The sequence below is a fragment of the Mesoplodon densirostris genome, chromosome 18, assembly GCF_025265405.1.
Source record: "Mesoplodon densirostris isolate mMesDen1 chromosome 18, mMesDen1 primary haplotype, whole genome shotgun sequence".
Classification (NCBI taxonomy): Eukaryota; Metazoa; Chordata; class Mammalia; order Artiodactyla; family Ziphiidae; genus Mesoplodon; species Mesoplodon densirostris.
In genome coordinates, this window is record NC_082678.1 from 37,992,402 (window position 1) to 38,017,463 (window position 25,062).

Consider the following 25,062-nt stretch of genomic DNA (forward strand, 5'->3'; position numbering starts at 1 on the left):
TTCAATTTTTGTATTAAAAAACTGTGCATATGTATATCGGGAGATGTATATAGATTTTAAAATAATATATATGTTGGTAGATGAAAAGGAAAAATCTGGAAAGATACAACTAGTAATGAATTATTCACAGTGTCTACTTCTGAGGAGTTTATTTTGCAGGGGGGAGAGTGGATATTTATCTTTTACTTTGTATACACCTCTGAGCTAGTAATTTTATTTTATTTTTTAATTTATTTTATTTTATTTTTTTCTGGTACGTGGGCCTCTCACTGCTGTGGCCTCTCCCATTGCGGAGCACAGGCTCCGGACGCCCGGGCTCAGCGGCCATGGCTCACGGGCCCAGCCGCTCCGCGGCATGTGGGATCTTCCCGGACCGGGGCACGAACCCGTGTCCCCTGCATCGGCAGGCGGACTCTCAACCACTGCGCCACCAGGGAAGCCCTGAGCTAGTAATTTTAAAAGCTAACATTTATTGAGCATTAACTATGTGCCCAGAACTGTGCTAAGTATTCCAAATACTTAGCATCATCTTACTTAATGCCCAGAGGCTGACATAGCATGTCTGTCTATATCGGAGTTGCTTAGAGGTGGCAAGTTGCCAGGAAAAGGGGATTTAGGTACTTCCTTGAGTTATGTTTGCTTACCTGCTACACTGGTGTTACTCTGATCGTGTGTTTATTTAGGAAGACTCGGAGGGGGCCGGGGGTGAATGCCGCTCAGCAACCTCTTGCAGCTAATACTGCTTATAACAAACCAAAGTAGCAATTACTATTATTATTCCCAATTTAGAGATGAGGACAGAGAGCTTAAGTCATTTGCACAAGGTCTCACAGCTAGTAAATAGCAGAGCCAAGATCTGAATCCCAATCTGTTAGCAAGCATAGTTCAGGCTCTTCATTTGAATGTGTTATGAGACAGTGTTACTTCTCATGATTTAAAAAATATTTCAAAACTTCAAATGGCCAATCTACAAAAATGTAATTTGAATACAATCTAGAGACAGAGATGAAAAAAAAATGCAGAATATGTTATCAGAAGTAAAGGTGGTTATCAAATTGAAACAAATATCTAATGTGTTAGACAACACTGCCGCTTATAGTAAGTCAGATGTAGCCTTTTATCTGTGAGTTTTCACCCAAGGTTAATTTATGTGACTGTCTATTTTTGCTTCCCCCCTTTCCCCCACCTTTTAAGCAGGAGAGATTTACAAATAGTGCTTGAGCACCATGGAGCTTCTAGGTTCCACTTTAGCGGCAACTTATGCCCACCCTAGACCAGCACCAGCCAACTTCCTACCAGCCATCAGTGCCCTGGCCTCAAGCTATAGGGGCTGCTTCCCCCACTGCAATCTGACCCATAGTCTGAGCCTGCCTTGGAGACCAAGCACGTACTACAAAGCAGCCTCCAACTCGCCAGCCTTGGACCCGTACTGCACCAGATCTCAGAGGGTGTCCGAGAGCACCATGCGTCCCTTTGTTTCCAACAGAACCACACTCTTCACCAGATATACTCCCGATGATTGGTACAGGTCCAACTTAACCAACTTTCAAGAATCCAACACTTCCCGACACAATTCAGAGAGACTAAGGGTAGATACATCTCGCTTGATTCAAGACAAATATCAACAAACGAGAAAAACCCAGGCAGACTCCACCCACAATCTGGGAGAACGAGTCAACGACCTAGGATTTTGGAAATCTGAAATCACTCATGAGTTGGATGCAATGATTGGAGAGACAAATGAACTAACAGATGTTAAGAACAAACTGGAGAGGGCTTTGATGGAGGCAGAAGCCCCTCTTCAGGTAACTATAAGACCGTATTAAAAGGACAGTGCATTTTTATGATGATAACCCAGTCGTTGAATTTTTGAGGTTATTTATCTATTGAATTATATTTCGCTTCACCTGTAGAAGCCAAGCCCTTGTCAATAAATCTGTACCGGGTTTCAGTGATTATAAAACCATTGCCATTTTTCTCACATTATACCGAACAACCATTTAAGTAGAAAGAATTCTGGAATTCCTTGGTGATCCAGCGGTTAGGACTCAGTGCTTTCACTGCTGAGGGCACAGGTTCAATCCCTGGTTGGGGAACTAAGATCCCGCAAGCCCAGTGGTGCAGCCAAGAAAGAAAAAAAAGTAGAGAGAATTCTGCATGCAAAGCAAAGGAGGCTAATTAAGGCGACACTCTTAAGACACACAGTATTTTATGGTGAAAATGCCACCTTCCCATCTCTTAAATAGGCTGCTTGGTTATTGCTGTCCCTGGATTAACATAAACGTTGTTTGAGAGGAAAAAAACTGTTCTTTTAGTTTGTGTCATGAAATGCCTTCTGCATGTGTGTTATGATTCCACTTCAGGCACAGTGAAATGATCAAATTAGAGCTTCTTGGGAATGGAATGAGTTTGGTTAAATAGAGAAATGGGATAGAAGTTAAGCCAGTTTTGGTCCTAGAGGCAGCCTTTCAGTTGGTTGCTGGCCTCTGACTAGGCTTCTGAATGGAGATCAAATTACCTTTAATCCTCTGAGTGTGCGATGGGCCCCCTGACCCCATTCTATCCACCACTGTTGGAAGAAGACATTCTGTATGTGAAGATGTCCAAATGATGCAGATTATTTTAGAAGTTGTGTATATGTGAATGGGCAAAGCGAACACTAGTTTTCTCCATGTTTGTGTGACTCATTTTCCTGGTGATAAGCGTTTGCAATAGGTCTTTTTTTTTTTTTTAATGGCATCCATAGTAGAAGAGATTAGAGAATCGAAGAGCTAGAAGTCTAGTTGTTTGGGGGGTTTGCTGGAGACCCCTGCACACCGTAGTTTCTTACTGCACCCCTCCTCCCCAGTAAACACAAGTGCACACAAATACACACGACCACAGAAATCCTGAGAAAGGTCGACAGGACACTAATGATATTCTTTTAAAAGAACTCACCATGAATTGTTTTTTGGGATCAGAAGCCCTTCCATCCTTTCTCTGAGCTCTGGCTCATTTTGAGGATTCCTGGTCTATTCTACAATACATCCCATCCCACCCCACCCAGCACTTACTTTAATGAACACTTAAAATGACAGCCACTTACCTTTTACTTAATTTCCAGAGGAGATTCAGTTTCTTCCCTTGACACTTCTTTCAGTGTTGACCGCTTTCAATGAGATGGGCATAATTTAAATACTTTTCTGCAGTTTTTGTCCAGGTATCTTGTGTGTTTAAACATTTACAATCAACACGGTATCAGAAGATCCCAATTAAAATGAGAATTAGTCCCATGAACAGATACAGCTCAAAAGAGGAAATACTGATGATCAACTGTATATAAGACAAAAATATTAAAACTCAATAATAAAAATGCAAACTAAGTCAATGAAGTAACCATCTTTGGCTTATCAAATTTGCAAAAATGAAAACTGATAATGTGTAGGGTTGGCAAAAGTGCAGAAGACGGACACTTCGGATATTGCTAGTAGACTATGGATGAGTAGAAACTTCCTGGAAAGCAATTTCGTAATACACATTAAAATAATCAGAGTTCCCTTCAACCCATTGATTCATCTTCTAGTCAGTGTACATTATACTATTAAAAAATTAGAGATTCACTCCCAAGATTTTGTTCAATGACATCATATCCAGATTACAGTGTACATACTATTATATTTTATGCTTTTTAAAAATTTAACATTATAGTCATCCCATGTCATGAGATACTCTTTGAAAAAAGTATTTTAACATTTACATAATGTTATTTCATGCATAATTTAGTTGTTGGCTATCTAAGCTGTTTTCCATTGGAGTCATTAATGTACTTTGTCTCAAAGACTATTTCAAGTCTACTATTTAACATCAATCCTAAAAAGCATAAAATTATGAGGGCATTGTAACTTCTGTTAAAAACAAACAAAACTGAAAGGAGTATGGGTAACTCATTTTTGACTTCTCTCTACTTCTTCTCTTTAATGGATGAAGCATATTATTTTTATAATTAGGAAAACAATAAATGGTACTTTAACAATAATCACCTGGATTTTTGGCCACACAAATATTTTAGGTCTTTAAATAATCATTTGTTTCTTCCTCACTCTTCTCAGTAGAAAAATATTTGGAAATAAGATCTTGAAGACTATGATTTGGGTTATTGAACTATTTCTCTAGAAGGAATTGATGCCAAATAGTTTTCTCAGATGCTGATTTGTGGGGATTAAGTAGATGCCATCTGCTTCAGTTTGTCAACTTTCCAAATTAGGAATTTTTTTCAAACTCTTTACCTTTTCACTAGCAGCAGGGTTCACTTAGTTGTCACACTGAGTTTCTTGTTTGATTTTCAGCAAAATGGCTTGAAAAGTTGGTATTGGGAGCATCTATTGCCTTGTTTTAGAAACAGGTTATTAGAAGTGCTAGTCACTGATTTTAGTCAGTTTGTATTAGTGTTTTTCATTATGTGTGTATCTGTAGGTAGCCCGGGAATGTCTATTTCATCGAGAGAAGAGAATGGGAATCGATCTAGTTCATGATGAAGTGGAAACAGAGTTGCTGATGGTAAATATGGGGCAAACCCTTCAATAACAAGAAACCTCATTGCAAATATAGAAGAAGCCATGCATTAAATTCAACCTTGTGTATCACCAGAACTTGATTGATTGATTGACAGATTCAATTAAAGACCAGAGATAAAAAATAAAGAAAACTCCTAAAATTTTACCCCTGTCCCAACTTGTTCCATAATATATTTCCCTAAAGCCCTGTAAAGGGTGAATCTCAGTCTTATATTAAGACAGCAATATCGTGGGGGCGTATAGGTAAATCAGTGGGTATAACATTCTTTTCTTGTTTTACTTCACGATTTTCCCAGAAACAGAGTTTTCCTTCATCAGTGTTTTGTTACATTGTTGACTCTGAATGTTATGTTCAATATCAAAACATTAATGTGGCTTTTTTTTTCACTTGAATAGGAGGTTGATATTATTCTGTGTTGTCAAGAAAGGATGAAGCTGCATTTGGACAAGGCCGTTGCCCGCCTGGCGTAAGAGCTTTTACCTCTCTATACGGTTGAAACGCTATCCTGAAACTGTACTTCCACGCTTCCCAATCAGATTTCTCTTAGCTTCTTATGTAAGGATTTCTTATACATGGACACACATCCGCATGCACATACACGTTTTTATTTAGAAGGTAAAATGAGTACTTGGGGCACTTACTTTAAATTTTTATTTAAAGAAATAATTTTCGCAATGCTTCAGGAAGGATTTTTATCCTACCTTGAAGTGTGGCTAAGGTTACTTTTAACTCAAAAGACTTTTATTCTTTGATAAGAGATAGACTTGTACATGTGCAGCCCGACAGCTGGAACAGCGATGAACTGTGGCACACTTTTATATTTACTTTCCACTTCTCCTTAAAAACTCAGCCTTCTCTGGTTTCTCGGCAACCGTGGTACATGGTCCTCGGTGCTGTGATTACACCACTGCATTCACTGCATCCATTGCATTGTAATTGTTCACCCATCCTACTCTCTAGCAGAATACAAATTCTTCTTCTCTTGGCAATAGTAGACAGTAGGTACTTAGCATTTATAGTGGGGGTTGGCGGCAAAGAATACTAGTCAAAGCAGGGTTTGAAGCAATGATAACAGCTGTCAGCATAGGAAAAATATTGGCCGAGCCTGTCGCCTTATAGGACTAGAAAGGTCAACGTTCATTTGGTGACGGCCATGGAAAGAAGTAGTGTTGAATATGTCACACAGAGGAAATGATGATTCTGCCTATACTGATGTTGTCAGGGGTAGCGTGTAATGTAAACAAAGGAATAGTTGTTCTAAAGGTGGTGGTTCTTCTCACTCAGTCTGCTGACCATCAGGATTGATGCTATGAAGGTCGGTTAGGTTCAGATGGCTGAGATCTCTCTCAAGCTGTGATTGGAAGGGCTCCTTAATTCAGAAATCGGTGAGGATAGCTAAGGATTGGCTAAGGATGACCGACTGCCACTTCCGATATTAATTTCTGGTTTCTGCTCCCTGGAAATTACAGAAACAGTTTAGGGTGGTTCCAATGATTGTTCTGTTTTCTTCTGGTCCAGTTCCTAATCCTCATTTTTTTTGTAATCTAAAATCTGCTGTCCATCTTCCATGTCCTTTGCTTTTTAATCCACAGTGGGCAAAATGTCCACCTCATTTCCTGGGGTGGTCTCTCCAGGGTCTGTGGGAGCCGGGATCTCTAACATGGTTACTGTGCTCAGTCCAGCAAAGGTGATGGGAGGAAGGTTTTCAGCTCCACTTGTCTTGAAGGAACAATTAAGGAAGGAACATGAGATGGGCTTGGATCTCAGCTGAGAATGGAATCTCATTAGAAACCAACATGGAGGCCTAGATCTCTCCCATCTTGGGCTCTAAGACGGTGGATGGATAGAAGGCCTTCCTAAGGAGGCTCTGAGGTCAGGTCAGAGGAGGTCAAGGGTGTCAGCCCAAGAGAGGAAGCCCGGGGAGCATCTTGGTCCCAGACCACAGATGAGAAAGACCTAAAATCCCAGAGTTTCAACCCAGTAACCTGAACTCTGAAGCAGCAGGGATGCAGCTTCCTCTCCTTTCCTCCTCTGCACACACACGCTGATTTAGAATTCACAAAATGCAGATGACCCGTGTGCTGCTATCCTCATTTCCACTTTACAAACAACAAAACAAAGAGGTTTGACAGGTCAAGTGACTTACCTGAAGGCACAGGCCAAGTTAAAGAGAATTAGCCCCTTCAGTTCCACACAGGCTTTCCTGGGTGGCTCCTCTATGCCAAGACCTTTTTTAGGCACCGGGAATAGAGAATGTCTAGGATCATCCAGTTCTCTGGCTTTTTCAGATGCTCTCTGTATGCGATTGCACAGTTTTTATTTCTAGCCCAGACTTTTCTCCCCAATTCCAACAACCCACTTGGTACCTCCTCTTGGATGTTTACTGGACACTCAAACATAAAGCAAGACCTGATGTCCTCTCCCCCAGCCCTCCAACCCACCCATAGATTTGCCCACCTCTGCTGATGGAATCCTGCTATTCCAATGGCTCAACTTTGGCTTTGTTTTTTTTTGCTCCAGAGCCTGTGCTCTTTATTTATTTATTTTTTAACATCTTTATTGGAGTATAATTGCTTTACAATGGTGTGTTAGTTTCTGCTGTATAACAGAGTGAATCAGCTATACATATACATATATCCCCTTATCTCCTCCCTCTTGCATCTCCCTCCCACCCTCCCTATCCCACCCCTCTAGATTGTCACAAAACACTGAGCTAATCTCCCTGCGCTATGTGGCTGCTTCCCACTAGCCATCTATTTTACATTTGGTAGTGTATATAAGTCCTGGTTCCATCTTTAAAGCATCTCCAGAATCTGAGCACTTCTCACCTCCTTCACTGCCGCCCCGTTGGTCCAAGCCACCCCCATCTCTCACCTGGGTAGCCTCACCGGTCTGCTCATGGGGTCTCTCTGTCCCCTGCAGTCCGTTCTTAACCCCACACCAGAATGATCCTTTAAGATTGTAAGACGGTGGTCTCTCATTCCACTCAGAGGAAAACCTGACACATTCCAATGGGCAGCAAGGTCTGGTTCTCCCTCTGCAAGTCTTGGTATCACCTGCTTGAGGAGAGTCCTACCCTGACCATCCTATTTAGAATCATTGCTCACATTCCTGGCCCCCTTTTTCCTGCTTTGTTTTCTGCATTGTTCTGCTAACAAACCACAGGATTTGCTTATTCCTTATGGGGACTGCCTGTCATCCCCCTGTAGGATGTGAGCTCCTCTAGGGAAGAGACATTTGCTTTGTCCGTGATGCATCCTGGCAGAGAGTAGGCATTCTGTAATGATATGTGGAATGGACTATGCCACAAATCAGGACGTGGCTCACCTGTCACCCACGCCTGCCCCACCGGCCTGTCTCTTTGGGACTGAGCTGCCTGCTGGGTCCTCTCTCTGCATGGCAGGGCAGGAACGCCAGGCATCTCAGAGCTCACCAAGTCCTCTTCCTTCCCAGGAGGGTTCTGGCGGGAGCGGGAGGCTGGGGGCTGCCAATTCCTGGCCTCTTTCCACACTCTGACTCCTGCTGGGGAGGTCCATTTTGACCCTCGGTTTCTACCTCCAGACCTGGAACAACTGCAAAGTGAGGTCATTTACAGCTGGAGGGAGGCTGGCTGTGAATACCTCCTAACTTCTCAGGGAATTGCACTCTAGGAATGGAGGAGACAGGGGTTAGGTTGTAGCTGAGGAAGAGGAAGAAGGAAAGGGAGGCACAGATGTGGACAGATTGCTCCAAACCAGTGTCCTGTCTGGAGCGGTTTGGGTACTGGGAAGATGGGCCCCAGCCTGGGGGAGCTCCAGATACCAATTTCCGTGTGTCTGCACGTCTCATGCCCATGGAAGGGACAGCGTGGGCAGGGCTCTCATCGCCCACATGTAGGGACAGCTCCAGGGGAAGCTGCTTTTAATGGAGAAGTTGGACATCGTGGGAAGGAGGAGAGACCCAGAGAGCAGTCACGGGCGTGCGTGGGGGGTGGAGGTGGGTCCCCACCCCGAAGGGCCGTCATGCTTCCTCCTGTGACATTGTTCCCTTAGCCTGAAGCTCCGTCTCCCTTCTGTGTTTTAGAGCCAACAGAGCTTCCCAGCACGAGCTGGAGAAGGACCTGAGTGACAAGCAGGCGGCTTGCCGCATCGACGATAAATGCCACCACCTGCGAAACACGTCCGACGGTGTCAGCTACTTCCGCGGAGTGGAGCGGGTGGATGCCACGTGAGTAGGGCGCGTGCCGCCTCTGTGATTTCCATGTCGCTTAATTCATTCTCTCTCCTTTCAAAAGGATGCAGCGCACAGGTAAATCAGAGATCCTGGGAGGATGTGGAAAGGTAAGAGGCACCTGCTGTGGACAGGTCGTTAGTAAGCACGGTGTTCTGCAGACACTTGCATCCTGTCATCTTTTGTAGAAGAATATTCATTGTTTATATTTCTAACTGTGAAAATAGCACCTGCTTGAGGCAGAAAAACCTAGAAAACACAGTTAAGCACAAAGAAAATAAAATGTTACCAATGTATCGGATGCCCCGGTCGTGGGCCAGGGGTGGGAAGTACAAGCTGAAAAACAGCTGAATGTTGAATAATTTATTTCCACTCTTTCTTAGACCTGCCCCGTCCATGGTTTCTTTGCCAGGCCCCTGCATACGATCTTGGGTTGATGCTCTTTTCTCTATGAGAGGGCCTGTCTTTCTGCATCTTGATAACCCTGTTATTTTTCTTTACCATCTTATAAAAATGGTCCTGTCGCTTTCACATCTCTTTGGAAAATAGTGGCATAGAACATTAAAATGAATCAACTTGATAGAGGTGAAATTCACCTATGTTAAAACGCATTTGGTGTTAGTGTACATTTTGATGAGTTTTAACAAATTTCTATGCCTATGTAACAATGACCACACTCATGGCCCCTCCCCCTTTTAAAGGGACTCCCTTTAAAGCTTCCTTTAGGGCTGGTCACCCCAAAGCAGAGCCCCTCTTAGCTATTCTGTAATAAGAGCAGCAACAGGTACCAACTTTCTTCAGGTGTGGATCAGATTCAGACCCTAGGTCCTAAGTGGTCCCCATGAAGTGCCTCTTACTTAATTTGAGGAGAGCAGGAAGCATCTTCCTTTTCTCCTTCTGGGGTGGACGTGGGGGGGTGTTGGTTTGGGATCGAACCACACACACTCTGACCACTTGGTCCTCCATAAAGGGCCTCATCTATTTCCAGCATGAATTCTTAGCCGTCTCTTTAGGGTGTCAGGATATGGAGCAGATAGGATGTTATTTTTGGTCATCATGGCCTGCACTAAAACCTTAATTGACAGTAAGAGTCTCATTTGATATCCTATTACACCGTCAAGCAAAGAAACCACACAGAGAGGCCCAGTGTTAACAATTTACTGTCAGTCCTTCTAGCATTCTTCCACTCATGTAGATATTGATTTATATTTTTAAAGATTGGTATTACACATGTACTGTTTGTATAGCCTGTCTGATTTTTCACTTCCGGATATGTCAAATACATTGTTTGTGAAAATATTCTTCTACAGCCTGAGTTTGCATGCTGTATGGATTACTTTTTAAAAGGTACCATAATTTACTCAAATTTTTCTTTACTTTGGGACACTTTAGGGTGTTTCCAGTGTTGCAAGGATTGGCATGAACATTGCTAAAAATGAATCTCCTTACATAGACATCTCTGGGTTATTTCCTTAGGATCAATTTCTGAAGTGGATTGATACAGAGATTAGCATGACCCCTGTGCAGTGACGATGTGCCAATTCAGAAAGCATTCTGTATATTTAGTCCAGGGATATAAAGTACAGCATGGTGACTGGTTAACAATACTCTATTGCATATTTGAAAATTGCTAAGACAGTAGATCTTAAAAATTCTCATTCAAGGGCTCCCCTGGTGGCGCAGTGGTTGAGAGTCCGCCTGCCGATGCAGGGGACACGGGTTCGTGCCCCGATCCCGGAAGATCCCACATGCCGCGGAGCGGCTGGGCCCGCGAGCCATGGCCGCGGAGCCTGTGTGTCCGGAGCCTGTGCTCCGCAACGGGGGAGGCCACAGCAGTGAGAGGCCCGCGTACAGAAAAAAAAAAAAAAAAAAAAAAAATTCTCATTCAAGAAAAAAGGTTTGTAACTGTGTGTGATGGTGGATGTTGTTAGCTAGACTTACTGTGGTGACCATTTTGCAATGTATCCATAAATCAAATCATTATGTTGCACAGTTGAAACTAATATAATGTTATATGTCAATTCAATTTCAATAAAAACACTTTCTGAAGTGGAATTTCTGAGTTATACACATTTGCTCTCCGGCATGGCCGTACCAATTCAACTTTCCTACCTGCAGGATGAGAGAATCTTTTTCTAAACGTGCTCACCAGAAAATTATCATTCTCTTAATTCTTTGTTATTCTGACAAAGGGTTGTTAATATGTTGTTTTTTCGTTAGTACCACTTTGATTAGTCCTGAGGTTGAATATTTTTTCGTAACGCTTACGGAGCCGGTGAGACACATTTCTAATGAATGGATATACTCATACCCTTCACCAATCCTTTCCCCCGCCCCTGCACATCGGCAGAGGACTTAATTTATGCTGCGGATTTACAGAGAGAAAGCAGTCAAACAAGGAGCAATTAAGAAAATTTTAAAAGAAGTTTTGCTCTGATGTTTACACTTCATGCAGTAAAACCAGGATCAAGCGATTTGGGGTTTTTTCTTTCTCAGGATGAACGGTTGCCTATGGAAAATCTAGGCTGATGCATCATTGTTTCCATTGTCTGGGTCTATTTCTTTTTTCTTCAGGGTCTCAGTGCCTGAGTCCTGGGCCAAATTTACCGACAACAATATTCTTCGCTCCCGGAGCGAGAGAGCTGCCTCTGCGAAACTAAGAGACGACATCCAGAACCTCCTGGTGGTGACGGCCAACGAGATGTGGAATCAGTTCAACAAAGTGAACCTGGCTTTTACCAGCCGCATTGCTGAGACTGCAGATGCTAAAAATAAGATTCAGATTCACCTCGCAAAGGTAAGCCAAGCGCTGGGAGGTCCCCGCCGCTGACCTGGACAGAGAGATCAGGGGGCCCTGGGACCACAAATCTCCACCGTAAGGCACATGACTTCCTGGCCATACAGACTAAGAAAAATGAAAACTGGTACAAAGTGCACCATTTATTTTAGCCAGGTAGCTAGGTGTCAACATGAAATTGGAATCCAACCTGAACTGGAAATGGGAACACAAAGAATGCACTATGTCATGAAAGGTTCCTAGTATTTAATAGAAACAAAAATATTATTATTAACATTCAATGAATCACCGTATGTAACTAGGAAGTGAATTTATTATTAGAACATATGGTAGGGATGTTTTCTGTTAAATTATTTCAGGCCTTTTTTTCTGGAATACAAAACCAAATACAGGAAACTATTAAGTGGTTCAAAATGTTTCTGATATTGAACCTTTTACCGTGCTTTAAGTATAAGTGTTTTATAAGGACAATAAGATGAAAGATTTAGGCAGAATTCATGGGTTTCAAGATAAACAAGGTGCTCTTGCTTTTTTAATATTGGTCTTGGAGTCCTTATTATTTCTGTGGATTGTACTGCATATAGCTTTTTGGTTTTGTTTCTTAATTTAATTTTTATTTTATATTGGGGTATAGTTGATTTATAATGTGTTAGTTTCAGGTGTAGTGGTTCAGTTATCCATATATACATATTCACTCTTTTTCAGATTCTTTTCCAATATAGGTTATTGCAGAATATTGAGTAGTTTCATTTCTCTCTTTTTTTTTTTTTTTTTTTTTTTTTTTTTTGCGGTACGCGGGCCTCTCACTGTTGTGGCCCCTCCCGTTGAGGAGCACAGGCTCCGGACACGCAGGCTCAGCGGCCATGGCTCATGGGCCCAGCCGCTCCACGGCATGCGGGATCTTCCCGGACCGGGGTATGAACCCATGTCCCCTGCATTGGCAGGTGGACTCTCAACCACTGTGCCACCAGGGAAGCCCTCATTTCTCTTTTTAAGAACCTTCCCATGTTGGCTGTGTTGCTCTCAGGAGATATCATCCTATTGAGGGCACTGTGTTTTCCCAGACTGCAGTAATTTACCTTTCCTTCTCATGGTGTCTTCTTTGGGCGATACACATCTGTTGGGTCAGACAGCTTCTACATCCAGTGAAGGGAAGAGAGAAGGATAAAATGTAGTTTTTGTCCCAGGAAGCTTATATTTGTGGAGAAGGTGCGCGTAATATGAAAAGCTCATGCACAATGAAAAACAATAGAAAATGACAAATCGTGGTTGCCAAATAGCCAATACAGAAATTGTTCTGGGAGTTTGGAGGAAGAAGCAAACATTCAGGTGGAGCAACATCATGAACAAAGCCTCGGGAGGTATAGCCAATCAGAGGTTGAGTCAGGTCTGTAAAGAGACCCTGTGGCTGGCGCAGACGGTGTGTGTCCCTAGAGAGAGAAGCTTGGAAAGGCAGGTGGAGCCAACCGTGGAAGTCATTGGTGGGGAGGCGTCCCCTGGGCAGTGAGGGGCCATCTAAAGGCCTTTTATCGATAGAAGGCTGACATGATGGAGTCCCTTTGTTCAACAAAGTTTTGTTTACTACTGTATTAGTTTGCTCTGGCTGCCATAACAAAGCCCTACAGACTGGGTGGCTTAAACAACAGAAATTTATTTTCCCACAGTCCTGGAGGCTGAAGTCTGAGATCAGGTTATCAGTGGGGTTGGTTTTTCCTGAGGCCTCTCTCCTGGGCTTGTGGACGGGCGCCTTCTCCCACATCATCACGTGGTCTTCCTTCCCTCCATGCCTGTCTGTCTCCTAATCTCTCTTTATAAGGACACCAGTCAGATTGGATTAGGACCAACACTAATGACCTCCTTAAAGAACTTCATTAGCTCTTTAAAGGCTCTACCTTCAAATACAATCACATTCTGAGGTCTGGGGGTCAGGACTTCAACATATGGATTTGGGGGGGGGGGTTGAGGAGGATAGAATTCAACTCATAACAGCTACATTCAAGGTGCTGTGCCAGGGGCTTTGGGGTGTACACACATGACGACTCACTGACCCTGCCATCTTGTGTCTTGTTTGAGACAAGACATGTACGTAGAAAATGACAAGTTCCATCAGAAAAGTGCAGACAGAACTCTTTGGAGCTACAGATAAAAGGTTCAGTTTGTTTAGCAGAAGGAGCAGTTATTTCCAGTGGTGAGAGATGGGGGTGGCTTCGTGGAGCGGGGAGCCCTTGAGGGTGGCCTTGGTGATAGAACAACGTAATCATTTTCAGCAGGTGGTTGAAAGCTTGGAAGAGAGGGCAAAGCTTAACTGACAGGTAAAAGAGTTCCTGGCTTTCACAAGTGCTGAAGCTGTGTGGTTACAGAAGGTCTCTGCAGGGAGAGAGAGAAGAGGTAGCAGAGAAGGGGTCAAGGGCAGCACCTTGCACTGGAGTGAGGAGAAGGAGTTAGAGACAAAATCAGGGATTAGGATAGCAGTTGGCCAGAGCAGTAAGCAAGGTGAGGGTTTCAAGGGGAGGGATACTCCAGAGAGGCCTCATCATTGACTTTGAGCGCATGGTCTCACCAGAGCAACCAGGGCCAGAGACAGGATATGGGGGCCGCTGGGAGGTTAGGTGGGTGGCACGTGGAGGGAGTAGGCAAGGCCATTGCTGCTGAGTCCATGTATCTGTGAACTTGAGGAGAGGCTGGGAAGGTACCAGCCGGAGAGGACCCAGTGGGATTGGATGAGAGCGTGGTGGGGAAGGCATGAGGGTTCAAAGGAATTTGGGTGATGGTTGGGGGGCATCTCCAGGCCACAGGAAAGCGGCTGAAGAAGAGGGGACTAATGGGGGGTGGTGTGGAGACATGGGGGGGCAGAGGTCAAGGTCGTAGGCGAAGGAGAAGGCAGGGTTTTCAGAGCACAAGAAGGGAGCTTACTTGTCAGAAGAGGAAGATGAACCAGGGAGGGATTCAGGTTTAGGTAACTGGGGGAGCTTCTTTAAGGAGAGAAGAATATAAAATTGGGATTACCAGATTACCAGTGTGCTCCTCCCTTGCCAGGGAGACACCCCAAAGCTTGACCTTGCTTTGCTTCAAGGAAAACCTCTCTGAGATTAGTGAGGAGAGGCAACAGGAAGACAAAGAAGCGAGGATGCGCCGATGTGGGAGGGAGGCGGGGACCCTCAAAGCTGCCGGCCTCCCTCTTCTCGGAGTCACATGCACAGTGTATCAGTAAATATCCAGAGCCGGTGATCTGAGGGAAAAGGAGAAAGCAAGCTCGGATTTGCGGCATTCACCCATTTCTGTGGCCTAGGTGCTCGCAGGCTGAGTCGGGAGGAGATGCTCTCCAAAGGGTGGGAGCAGGTGCCGCGCCTCCCAGCGTGGGTCCCGGGATGGGGCTGCTAGGAGGAGGCCCTCAGACAATCCTCCTCCCCATCAGAGGGGGAGGCCCGGCCCCAAATGCCCGGGTCGGGGAGCAGGTTGTTGAGGGCACGGCACCAAAGCCTCGGGCGTTTGCTTCTCCTGGTACAGACCCTGCAGGAGATTTTCCAGACGGAGATGACCATCGAATCCATCAAGAAGGCCATCAAGGACAAGTCTGCCTTCCTGAAGGTGGCTCAGACCAGGCTGGATGAGCGTACGCGGAGGCCCAACATAGAGCTCTGCAGAGACGTGGCTCAGCTGCGGTGAGTGAGGGAGAGGCGGGGGTGGGGGAGGACCAGGTGGGGGTCACGGTGATGGGGAGGTGGGTGCCCTCAGGGCCAGCTCGGGCTCCTCTGGGGAAACCCCCAGGCTGCCGGCAGCTCTGAGCTCCTAAGGCTCGTCCACCAGCTCACGGGGATGTGGAGCGGCCTAGTGATGGTCACGGTGCTAGAGCCTTCTTTAAAGTGTCAGTAATGGGGTTCGTGTTTAACAGCCTGGAGTTTCGGTTTGGGATGATAAAAAGTTCTCGAGGTGGAAGGTGGTGATGGTTGCCGAGTTTGTGAATGTACTTAATGTCAGGAACTTAAGAGCTGAGATGGCAAATTTTGTGTTATGTCTATTTTACCACGACTAAAACAAAAGGGAAATGACATCAACACTATACACAAGATTAGTGTTAACACGTAGCCTCATTCCGGGGGTGGAGGTGGTGTTGGGCTCCTTTGCACCTGCCTGGAGTGTCCGGAGTTTCCAGATCCCCTGTCTCGGAAACAGTACAGAGGTTGGCCGCTGTGTGTGTCCGAGTGCCCCTGACTCATTGGAAAAGGGACTTTGGGTACCAACTCCCCCCGCAGTCTGTTTGCTCTCACCGTTGCTCTCATCCGCTTCTCTGGGTGCTTCATTCCTGCTCTCATCGTTACGAGCATCCTCAGGATCCCGATACCCCGATGGCTCATTTCAGCTCATTTCAGTTTGTTCTGTTCTTGATAGAAATTGAAAGCAGCTGGTCATCATAAAGCATCCCGCACGTGTACATGGTGGGAGGGATCTGACACTACACTTCATCTTCTGGACACTAGGTGTGTTTTATTCTTCTTATTTTAACTTGGAAGATTCCTTTCAGGATGGGCTTGAATGGAATTGGCCACCCTCCCACCCCCATTCTGGCTTCGTTTCCAATTTCTCAGTACCTGCCTATCTGCCTCTTTCTGGATTTCATCATTGCTGTGCTTAGGTCTTGAAACACTTTGTGCAGAAGCAAATCAAATTTATAGCAACTGGAGGAACAAAGCAGCAGCGCTTGAACTGGAGCAGTGGGAGAGACCACTAGCCTTGTAGTCTGCCTGGTCCATGATTGAATTCCCTTATATCCTAGGGACAAAGCGACTTGGAGCTCTTACCCAAGGAACAAGCGGTGGGGTGAGGCTGTGGATTCCCTGCAGGGAAGGAAAGGGTGCTCTTTGTGAGGCCAAGAATGAGAAAGATGATGATAAAGGTAGTGATGGTGACAATCACAATAGCTGTGGCCATTTATTGATCTTATTCTGTGCCGGGCACTGTCCTGCATACTTTACTTTATGCATTATCTTCAATTTACAAATAAGTAAATGGAGGCAGAAGCGGGCTGAGTGACGGTGACCCAGCTGGCAACTGCTGGGAGGAAGGAGAGACATAGTTAGAATCCTTGCCCACCTCCCTGCTGAGCTCCGTTCAAACAAAGCAGCAATTTGCTTCTACTTCCCCATGTCTCATTGTATGGGGCCTTTGCCACCCCCCGTCCTGTACCTCAGCTCATCTGGCCTTCTCCATGCCCACATGGGATGGGTCAGCAAAACAGGTGCTGTGTCCTCATCTCACTCTCACACAGGATAAAACAGAGGGTCACAGAGGAGATGTTACTGCAAAACACCCTCCATGGACAGCACACGTGTTGTCTGTGTTGGATGCTAGGAGATGTGCTCTAGAATAGATTCAAATGGGCTTCATCTCCCACAGTAGCTGCATTTCTTCTAGTGGAGCTGTCGTCTGGGCCATCACCATGGAGGAGGTCACCCAGGCCACATGTTTCTCCAAGTGGGTTCCACAGAACCCCTACTCACACACAGCCCATCATTGAGGTGAAGCGGCCCGCCACTCTGGAGGCAACCAGTCCGAAGTATCTATTTATTACAGGAACCTGGTAGTGGGATCACACCCATTTGGCCAGTTAGATTAGATCATGAATTGTGGTTTTATGCAAATATTATTGGGAGAAGCTGAGCTGAAGTTTCATGCTCCGACAATTTCTGCGGAGTCATCAAAAGTAGTGACAGGGGACTTCCCTGGTGGCACAGTGGTTAAGAATACGCCTGCCAATGCAGGGGACACGGGTTCGAGCCCTGGTCCAGGAAGATCCCACATGCCGCGGAGCAACTAAGCCCATGCGCCCCAACTACTGAGCCTGTGAGCCACAACTACTGAAGCCCGCACGCCTAGAGCCCATGCTCCACAACAAGAGAAGCCACCGCCATGAGAAGCCCGCGCACGGCAACCAAGAGTAGCCCTCACTCGCAGCAACTAGAGAAAGCCTGCGCGCAGCAACGAAGACTCAACACAGCCAAAAATAAATAAATAAATAAATAAATTTATTAAAAGAAAAAAAAAAGTAGAGACGGGAAGAGAGAAATTGTTTGGGTTGCCATGAGACCAACACAGGCTTGCTTTTCAGAAGGGTTTTGAGTCATGGTCGAATTTGACTTTGCAGTTATCAGACAATGAGGCATTCACAGCTGCTTCTGAGAAGCTGAATGATTTTTCCTCTTTTCTCCCCCTTCACGGCTAAACAGAATTTGCTTTTCCTTTACTTCCTGTCGACCCTGCAGTGTGTCTATTTCCTCTGCTCCTTTCCTGACTTCAGGACAAAACCTACTTTTGTTTCCGTAAAGATTTCTTGTTAAAATATCGTTGCCAAAAATATGGTCCTAGAGGAACAGCAGTGGAATTTAGGATTGTTATTGAGGGAGGAGGGGATTATTTTTCTTATTCAACTGATCATCCTGAAAGCAACCCTTTGGCTGTCTAGATGGAGAAAACATAAGGACTGTAAACTCAGGGGAGTGAGGACAGAGGAAAAGTGCTGTTTTCATTTCAAGACTTTGATTTGCATTTGAACTTTTTCTAAATGGGTGCTTTCAAGAGCAATTCTAAACATTCTTGGCATCCTTGAGGGCAGGCCAGACCAGGCTCTGCTTTACTTAATCTTGATATATTTTTTTCAGACGACGGTAGTTTTATTTGTATTTGAATGCAAACTGGTTTTCAATTCTGTAATTTCCCCCAAAATGAGTGGTTTCAGCAGAACGGCTATCTGTCATCTGCCAAGAATAAGGAAACTGAGAGTGGAACGTGGCCTTGAAAGAGGAGGAGAAACATATTTCTAACGGCGAAAGTTGTGGGAGGTGTAGTATCTCTGAGCTGCCTTCACGCAGCGATGGGAAAACCAGGATGTTAGCTGCCTGCATTCTAAGTGTCTGGAATTCCTTTAAAAAAAAATTGGTATTTTAATGTGTCTTTTTTCAGAAGAGCCCTCACAGATAAATTTTCCACTAGACTAACGTTTGGCTGTCAGGAGTGAAGACTCACACGTCACCCTGCTCCGTTCCTACCTTTGGGTTCAGGGTTCCTTTTGAAGCAGTGAAAACAGATCAGGGAAGGCTGGGAGACGAGAAGCAGGCTGGTGTGATTATAAACAACTCACCCTCATAAATCCCATCACCAGCCGTGTCCGACAGCCTCTCTGAAGATCTGTTTCTTTGCTAGTGGTATTGTATACCCTGGGATCTTCCAAAAAGAAACTTACTTTTTAAATCCAACCTGACCTAAACAACAACAAAATATGCTTTTAGCTCAGTTCTCAGATGCTGTGTTTACAGATCTCAGGCCAGAGGAAACTTCCACACTTAAGTTTAATTCCTTCCCTCCCCCACTGGAAGTAAGAAGACAGTTCAGGCTCTAAGATGAAAGGAGATGCTCGGTGTGGGTGTGTCTTCACGGCTTGTCGTTGCATCCATGAGCCTTTTGGGGGTGCTCTGCGGTGCTCGCCACCTCGGGCTGGCTGCAGGTGGCTCCCTCTGGCCTGTGCTTCCTCTTCATCACCTGGGGTCTGCTCCTCGTTCTTGGGAGACCCTTGACTTGGACTTCCAGGCAGCTTCCTACCTTCCATCGTGGGCTGCATCTCCTAGGACACAGAAGTTGGTCCCCATCCATCAAGCATTTTCTGTGCCCCTGTCAACTGGAGGAGCTGTGGATGTCACTTTCCCGGATCCGATGGCCGGCAGGGAGACTTAGCACACAGGCCATGACAAGCACCCCGAGGGCCACAGAAGGGCTGGTGCTCTTGGAACACACGACATCGGGCAGCGAACTAGTCCCAGGGCTGAGGGAGGGACTTCCCTAAGAAGGGTCTGTCCAGCCGGGCTTTGAGGATGGCATAAATTAGCAGGATGAAGAGTGGGGTAAGAGCATCGTGGGCTGAGGGGACGGCAAGGGTGGAGACCGTGAGGTCAGACACAGAGCAGGGACATTCAAGGACTTGCCTGCACAGTGGAGAGGAAGGGCACAGGGGCACGGAGAGACAGGCGCAACAGATTTTTACATTTTTACGTAGGGGTGTGAGGAAGAGGGTGGGGTCAAGGATGATCAGAAGACCTTTGGTTTCAGCATCCGCAAGGATGACGTCACCATGGCCTGAGATGGGACAGGCAGGTGGCCTGGGGTGCTGGTGATTCATCTGCTCTGTACCCCACCTCAGCGTGGGTGAGCCCCGGCGGGCATACCCACCAGGGAGGGTGTGTCCAGAACGTGAGCCTGCAGGGCGGGCCTGGGGAGTCTCCAGACCCCCTTCATTTGTCTGCTGTGACCTCGGATGGAGATGTGATGTTTGCCCTGTCGCAGTTGTCGGTCCAGCCGAGGCACTTCAGGTAACCTCTCTGAGTTCAAGGCCAAAGAGGGTTCAAGTCCCTCAAAATTGTGTTTCCTTTTTGGAAACTATTTATTGTTTTCTTTCTGGCCTTAAGAGCTGTATCTGTTCGTGATAGAAAATCAGAAAATGAAATAAAAAATAAAAATCATCATCAATTCTCCTTGCCGTTGAGGGATAACCACGGTTGCCACCAGGCACGTTAACAAAATTGTGATCACGCTGCATGTAGAGTTCTATATCCTGACTTTTTCAACCAACATTGTATTCTGAGTTTCCTTCCCCAAGGCAAAAACAAATTCTTTTTTTAAAAGTATTGCCTGGGGCTTCCCTGGTGGCGCAGTGGTTGAGAGTCCGCCTGCCGATGCAGGGGACACGGGTTCGTGCCCCGGTCCGGGAAGATCCCACATGCCACGGAGCGGCTGGGCCCGTGAGCCATGGCCGCTGAGCCTGCGCGTACCGCCAAAAAAGAATAAAATAAAATAAAAGTATTGCCTGCATAGTATTCCATCGTCTGGCTACGGTGTCCGTTCTCATCAGGATGTTGTTTCCTCTTGTTCTCTCGTAATAATACTCAGTACAGGATAACACAGTGAAGACATTGCTCCTTTATCGTTTTATGTCAAACTTTTCACTTTGTTTAAATTCACAAGTAAGAGAGAGACACGCTCTGATTTTAAAACAAATTCAAACAGTACAGATCCATATGGAGTAAAAAACAAGAGCCTCTTTTCTGCCCTCTCCTTTCCCCCCACCCCAGCCCACCCCCAACCTCAACCAGCAGCTGCTGATTTGGTGCATCTCCTTAAATACATTTACAATTTGTCCTTTACGAAAAGCAGGGGGCGGAGGGTTTTGAGTAGAGACGTTGTGGCTTTGGTGCCATCTTAAATGAATATCCTGTGAGAGCTAATTTTGGGCCTGACACTATTTTGGTTCTTGTGGTAGGGTTGCCAGATTTTGCAAATTAGCAGCCAGGTAAATATGAATCTCAGATAAATGACGAATAATTTTTTACTATTAGTATATCCCCAATACCGCAAGGCATCTTTAAACAGAAAACACTTATGGTAAGTAAAAATACTTGTAGTGAATATTATTCAGCCTTAAAAAGAAAGGAAATTCTGACACATGCTACCACATGGATGAGCCTTGAGGACATTATGCTGAGTGAAACAAACCAGTCACAGAAGGACAAATACTGGACGATTCCACTTGTATGAAGTACCTAGTGTGGTCAGATTCATAGAGACAGGAAGAAGAACGGTGGTTGCTGGGGGATGGGGGTCGTGGGGCGGAATAGGGGTTAGTGTCGAAAGGGGACAGAGCTGCCATTTTGCAAGATGAAAAGAGTTCTGTGGGTGGAGGGTGGTGATGGCTGTGTGAATGCACATGATGCCACCAAACTGCACACTTAAAAACGGCTCAGATGGTAAATTTTGTTGTTTATATTTCACCGCAGTGAAAAAAATACTTGTACTAAAAACATACATGTTTATCTGAAATTCAAATTTAACTGGGCCTCTTGTGTATTATCTGGGAGGCCTGCGATGTGGGGATGACAAATAGAAAAGAGATGGTCTCACCCAAAGGGTCCAGTGCCGAGGCCAACTTTCCAGGTCTCTGCTTCTGGGAGCTGAGTGGGTGGGGCAGGAAATGGGACCCAGTTCCTTATTATGGCCACCAAGACTCCTGATTTCCTTCTTAGTTTCCTGGATAACTGTGAGCGGTGTATAAACACATGTAGTCCGTCTGCCTGTGGGGAGGGCAGTTCATCAATCCCTGGGGCTCAATTTCCTTGTCTGTAGAACAAGGAAGCTGGGCTTGATGACCTCTGCCATTTATCTTCCAGTGGCAAAGTCTGTGAAGCTATAAAATGGTCTTGGTATAATGATTTCCACATGGTCTGGATATTTTTCTACGATCGTGAAATCCTTTTCCGTCTGCCGCGACGTCCACACCCCTATTCATTCACTGTCACTATTCTCTTTATATTATGGTACATTTTAGTTAATTTCATGCACACACACACACCCCCCAAGTCTGCTGATAAATGAACATCCCCAACAAAGAAAACTATAGCTCTGAATCACTGGGCAAAATTTGATGAATTTGGAGTTGGTGGTTTCAACTGACTATATATATATATATATATATATATATATATATATATATATATATATGAAGTAAGGTAGTCAATAGATAAGTTATTATTCTTATTGTTGTCTTTTATAACCTGTTTAGTATTCTTTCTCTTGATTGACCACATGGTCTCATCCCTTGGATATTATTGGCCAAATCAGAGGGTAAAGGAGTCCTTGCTTAATTGCTCTTTGGGAGGAGAAAGAGTTTCTAAATATAAACACAATAGAAGAAATCACAAAGAAAAAGAAAGATTTAGCTAACCAAAAATTGAAATCTTATGTATAACGAAACACAAGAGAAATTAAAAGGTAAAAAACAAATTAGGGAAAACATTTGCCACAAGCTTAACAGACCAAAAAAAAAAAAAAAGTAATATGCCTAAAACTTAAAGAGCTTTTTGCCAAAGTTTAAGATAATTAGTAATACCCCAGTAGAAAAATGAGCAAAAGACAGGAAGAGGCAATTCACGGAAAAATAGCAAAATGCCCAATAGACATTTAGGAAAGTTTCACTAATAATCAGAGAAATGAAAATGATATCAGTTAAAATAATTTGAGAAGGAGATGCTAGATTTTTTACATGAAATGATGCCTTTTTTCCTTTCTGTCTTGAAAAATGTGTCATGTTTTTCATCATCAGCACAATCAGAACTGCAACTTGTTTCATGGTTTATGTAGCTGATTTCATGGATTATCATTTTCATGTTCCATTAGGTTTTTGATGTTTCGATATTTACTCTGGAACCTTGGGGCATTGCTGGGGGGAGGGGCATTATAATTGGAGGAGTGCCCCATTAACTAACCCCTCCCCCACCGTAGTTAACAGGTTGGGCTGAATTCTAGCCACTGAATAAAGTTGGGTGTTCCCCTCTTCCTCACTATATAAACAACTTTCAATGATAAAGTAAATGCATGAAAATTGAGCTGTTTCCATTTTCCCCATCTTTACTATTAAAAAAAAATCAAATGTTTAGGAGTTTACCTTTTTAAAAATTATAATGTTTAATATTCACGTGTATGCGCAATACATGTATGAAAACTTGTTGGTGTCCCCCGAATATCCTTGGTGTGCCTTTTGGATCGTCCTGTTTGCATTGCGGCTTTGCAGCGTGAAGTAGTTCTGAGGTTGATGTGACCGGTGGGAATTCAGTAACCACATTCGGCGCCGGTGGAGCTGATAACCAGCGTGACTTCTGCTAACCTAACCGGTGCCTCTTCCCCACGCAGCCTGGTTAACGAGGTGTACGAGGTGGACGACACCATCCAGACCCTGCAGCAGCGCCTGAGGGACGTGGAGGACACCCTGCAGTCGTTGGTCCATACCAAGGCCACCCTGGAGCACGACCTGGCGGTCAAAGCCAACTCCCTATACATCGACCAGGAGAAGTGCATGAGCATGCGCAGGAGCTTCCCCAGCACCCGGCGGCTGGTGGGCTTCTGCTAGGGCCCCCACCCCTGGACCAGGTGTGATGCTCCCCAGGTAAGACGGAACCAGGGCACCGCACGCGCGCACTTACATGTGAGCCGATCTATATTCACTTATTAAAGGATCGTATTTATAGACATGTGCCGCGGTCCTGTCTTGGAAAACCTTTCGTTTGCCTCCAAACCTTAGTTCCCGACGATTTACTAGGCTTCTGGGCCAGAGAAAAACAATCGATGTAATAGACAAGGTAAGAACACTTATTTGTATTACTCTCATTATTCTCTGTGTAACATGGATGGGCTGGAAAGGAGAAATGTATTTTTTTCTGAGGCCGTGGAGGCAGGTATCCCAGCAGGTGGGTTTTGAGAGAAGGGGAGAGGCCTCTGGAAGGTAGTAGTCGGGGATAGTTTGAGCAAAATCGAAGGTGGAAAAATAGGGAGTGCATTTGGACAATAGTAAGTAGACCAGTCTGGCTGTGATTCATAACGTAGGGTGTGTATGAAGAAACAGGATGGGTGAGACCCCTGGAAAGTTGGGGGGTGGGTTCAAGGGTAGGGGGAGTGATGGACAGCTCTGTGCAGGGACATGGCCTTGTGAAAGCAATGACCGGGTAAGGAAAGTTTGAATTGGAGAGATGGCCGTGGAAACCAAGAGGGGAGAAGCACAAAGCATGTTACAACAAATCAGCAGAACTCGCTAACCTCACACGCAAGTGAGCTCTGAGGGCCCAGGGTGACAAAAAGTTGCTGACTTTGGGTGGGCCGAAAAATGGGACATCACTTACATTCTAGGAGGTCCTGTCTTATCTCAGGGGTTGCTTATTTTTTTTAAATAACTTTTTCTTTATTACAAATGAAAAACATTTGCTGATATCTGTTTTGGAAAATAGGGAAAAGACACGCACAGAACTCCTTGTAAATTACTTGTTATCACAGTGCCCAGAAATAATCACTGAAGTTGGTCATCATTTTATGGTATATGCTTTTAATCCTTTTTCTGTGACAGTATATGTGTCCATAAAATTTATTTACATATACAGGTAATATGCAGTGTTTATTTACAAATATGTATAATATGTAATGCTTATATTTAAATACATAATTAATAACATTTGGGACCACACTTCTGATTTGTAATCTCCTTTTCCTTATTCATATATTATACTATAAATGGGTTTCCATGTCATTAGCTGTTAATGCACAGCATCGTTTTTTAAAACCTTGCCTTGGTGTCTCTAAAAACAATAGATAACCACTCTTGGAGATTTCAGAAAATACAGGCGAGGGATAACAGAGTATTTTTCTTTCTCTGTCTGACTTATTTCACTATGTTATTACATATACGTGGAATCTAAAAAATAAACGAATGAATATAGCAAAACAGAAACAGACTCACAGATACAGAGAACAAACTAGTGGTTACAAGAGGGGAAAGGGAAGCGGGAGGGGCAAGAGAGGGGTAGGGGATTAAGAGGTACAAACTACTATGTATAAAATAAATAAGCACAGGGAAATACAGCCATTATGTTGTAATAACTTTAAATGGAGTTAGTATTTTATTCTATAAAAATATTGAA

At 44.6% G+C, this 25,062-nt stretch overlaps 1 protein-coding gene across 1 annotated transcript; it reads left to right on the forward strand.

Annotated features, from left to right (window-relative positions):
• The first annotated feature begins 1,226 nt into the window (after positions 1-1,226).
• Positions 1,227-23,504, forward strand: TEKT3 (tektin 3). Its single transcript, XM_060082225.1, has 7 exons — positions 1,227-1,805; positions 4,453-4,536; positions 4,950-5,020; positions 8,617-8,760; positions 11,338-11,560; positions 15,068-15,222; positions 23,288-23,504. The coding sequence occupies exons 1-7, from the start codon at positions 1,227-1,229 to the stop codon at positions 23,502-23,504; spliced, it is 1,473 nt and encodes a 490-aa protein (XP_059938208.1).
• Positions 23,505-25,062: the final 1,558 nt, after the last annotated feature.

Bases quoted from the DNA above. Each gene is read 5' to 3' on its own strand.
- TEKT3 (XM_060082225.1), top strand. From the start codon at position 1,227: ATGGAGCTTCTAGGTTCCACTTTAGCGGCAACTTATGCCCACCCTAGA. The intron at 4,537-4,949 runs GTAAATATGGGG...TCACTTGAATAG, and splicing joins TGGAAACAGAGTTGCTGATG to GAGGTTGATATTATTCTGTG. The intron at 5,021-8,616 runs GTAAGAGCTTTT...TCTGTGTTTTAG, and splicing joins AAGGCCGTTGCCCGCCTGGC to AGCCAACAGAGCTTCCCAGC.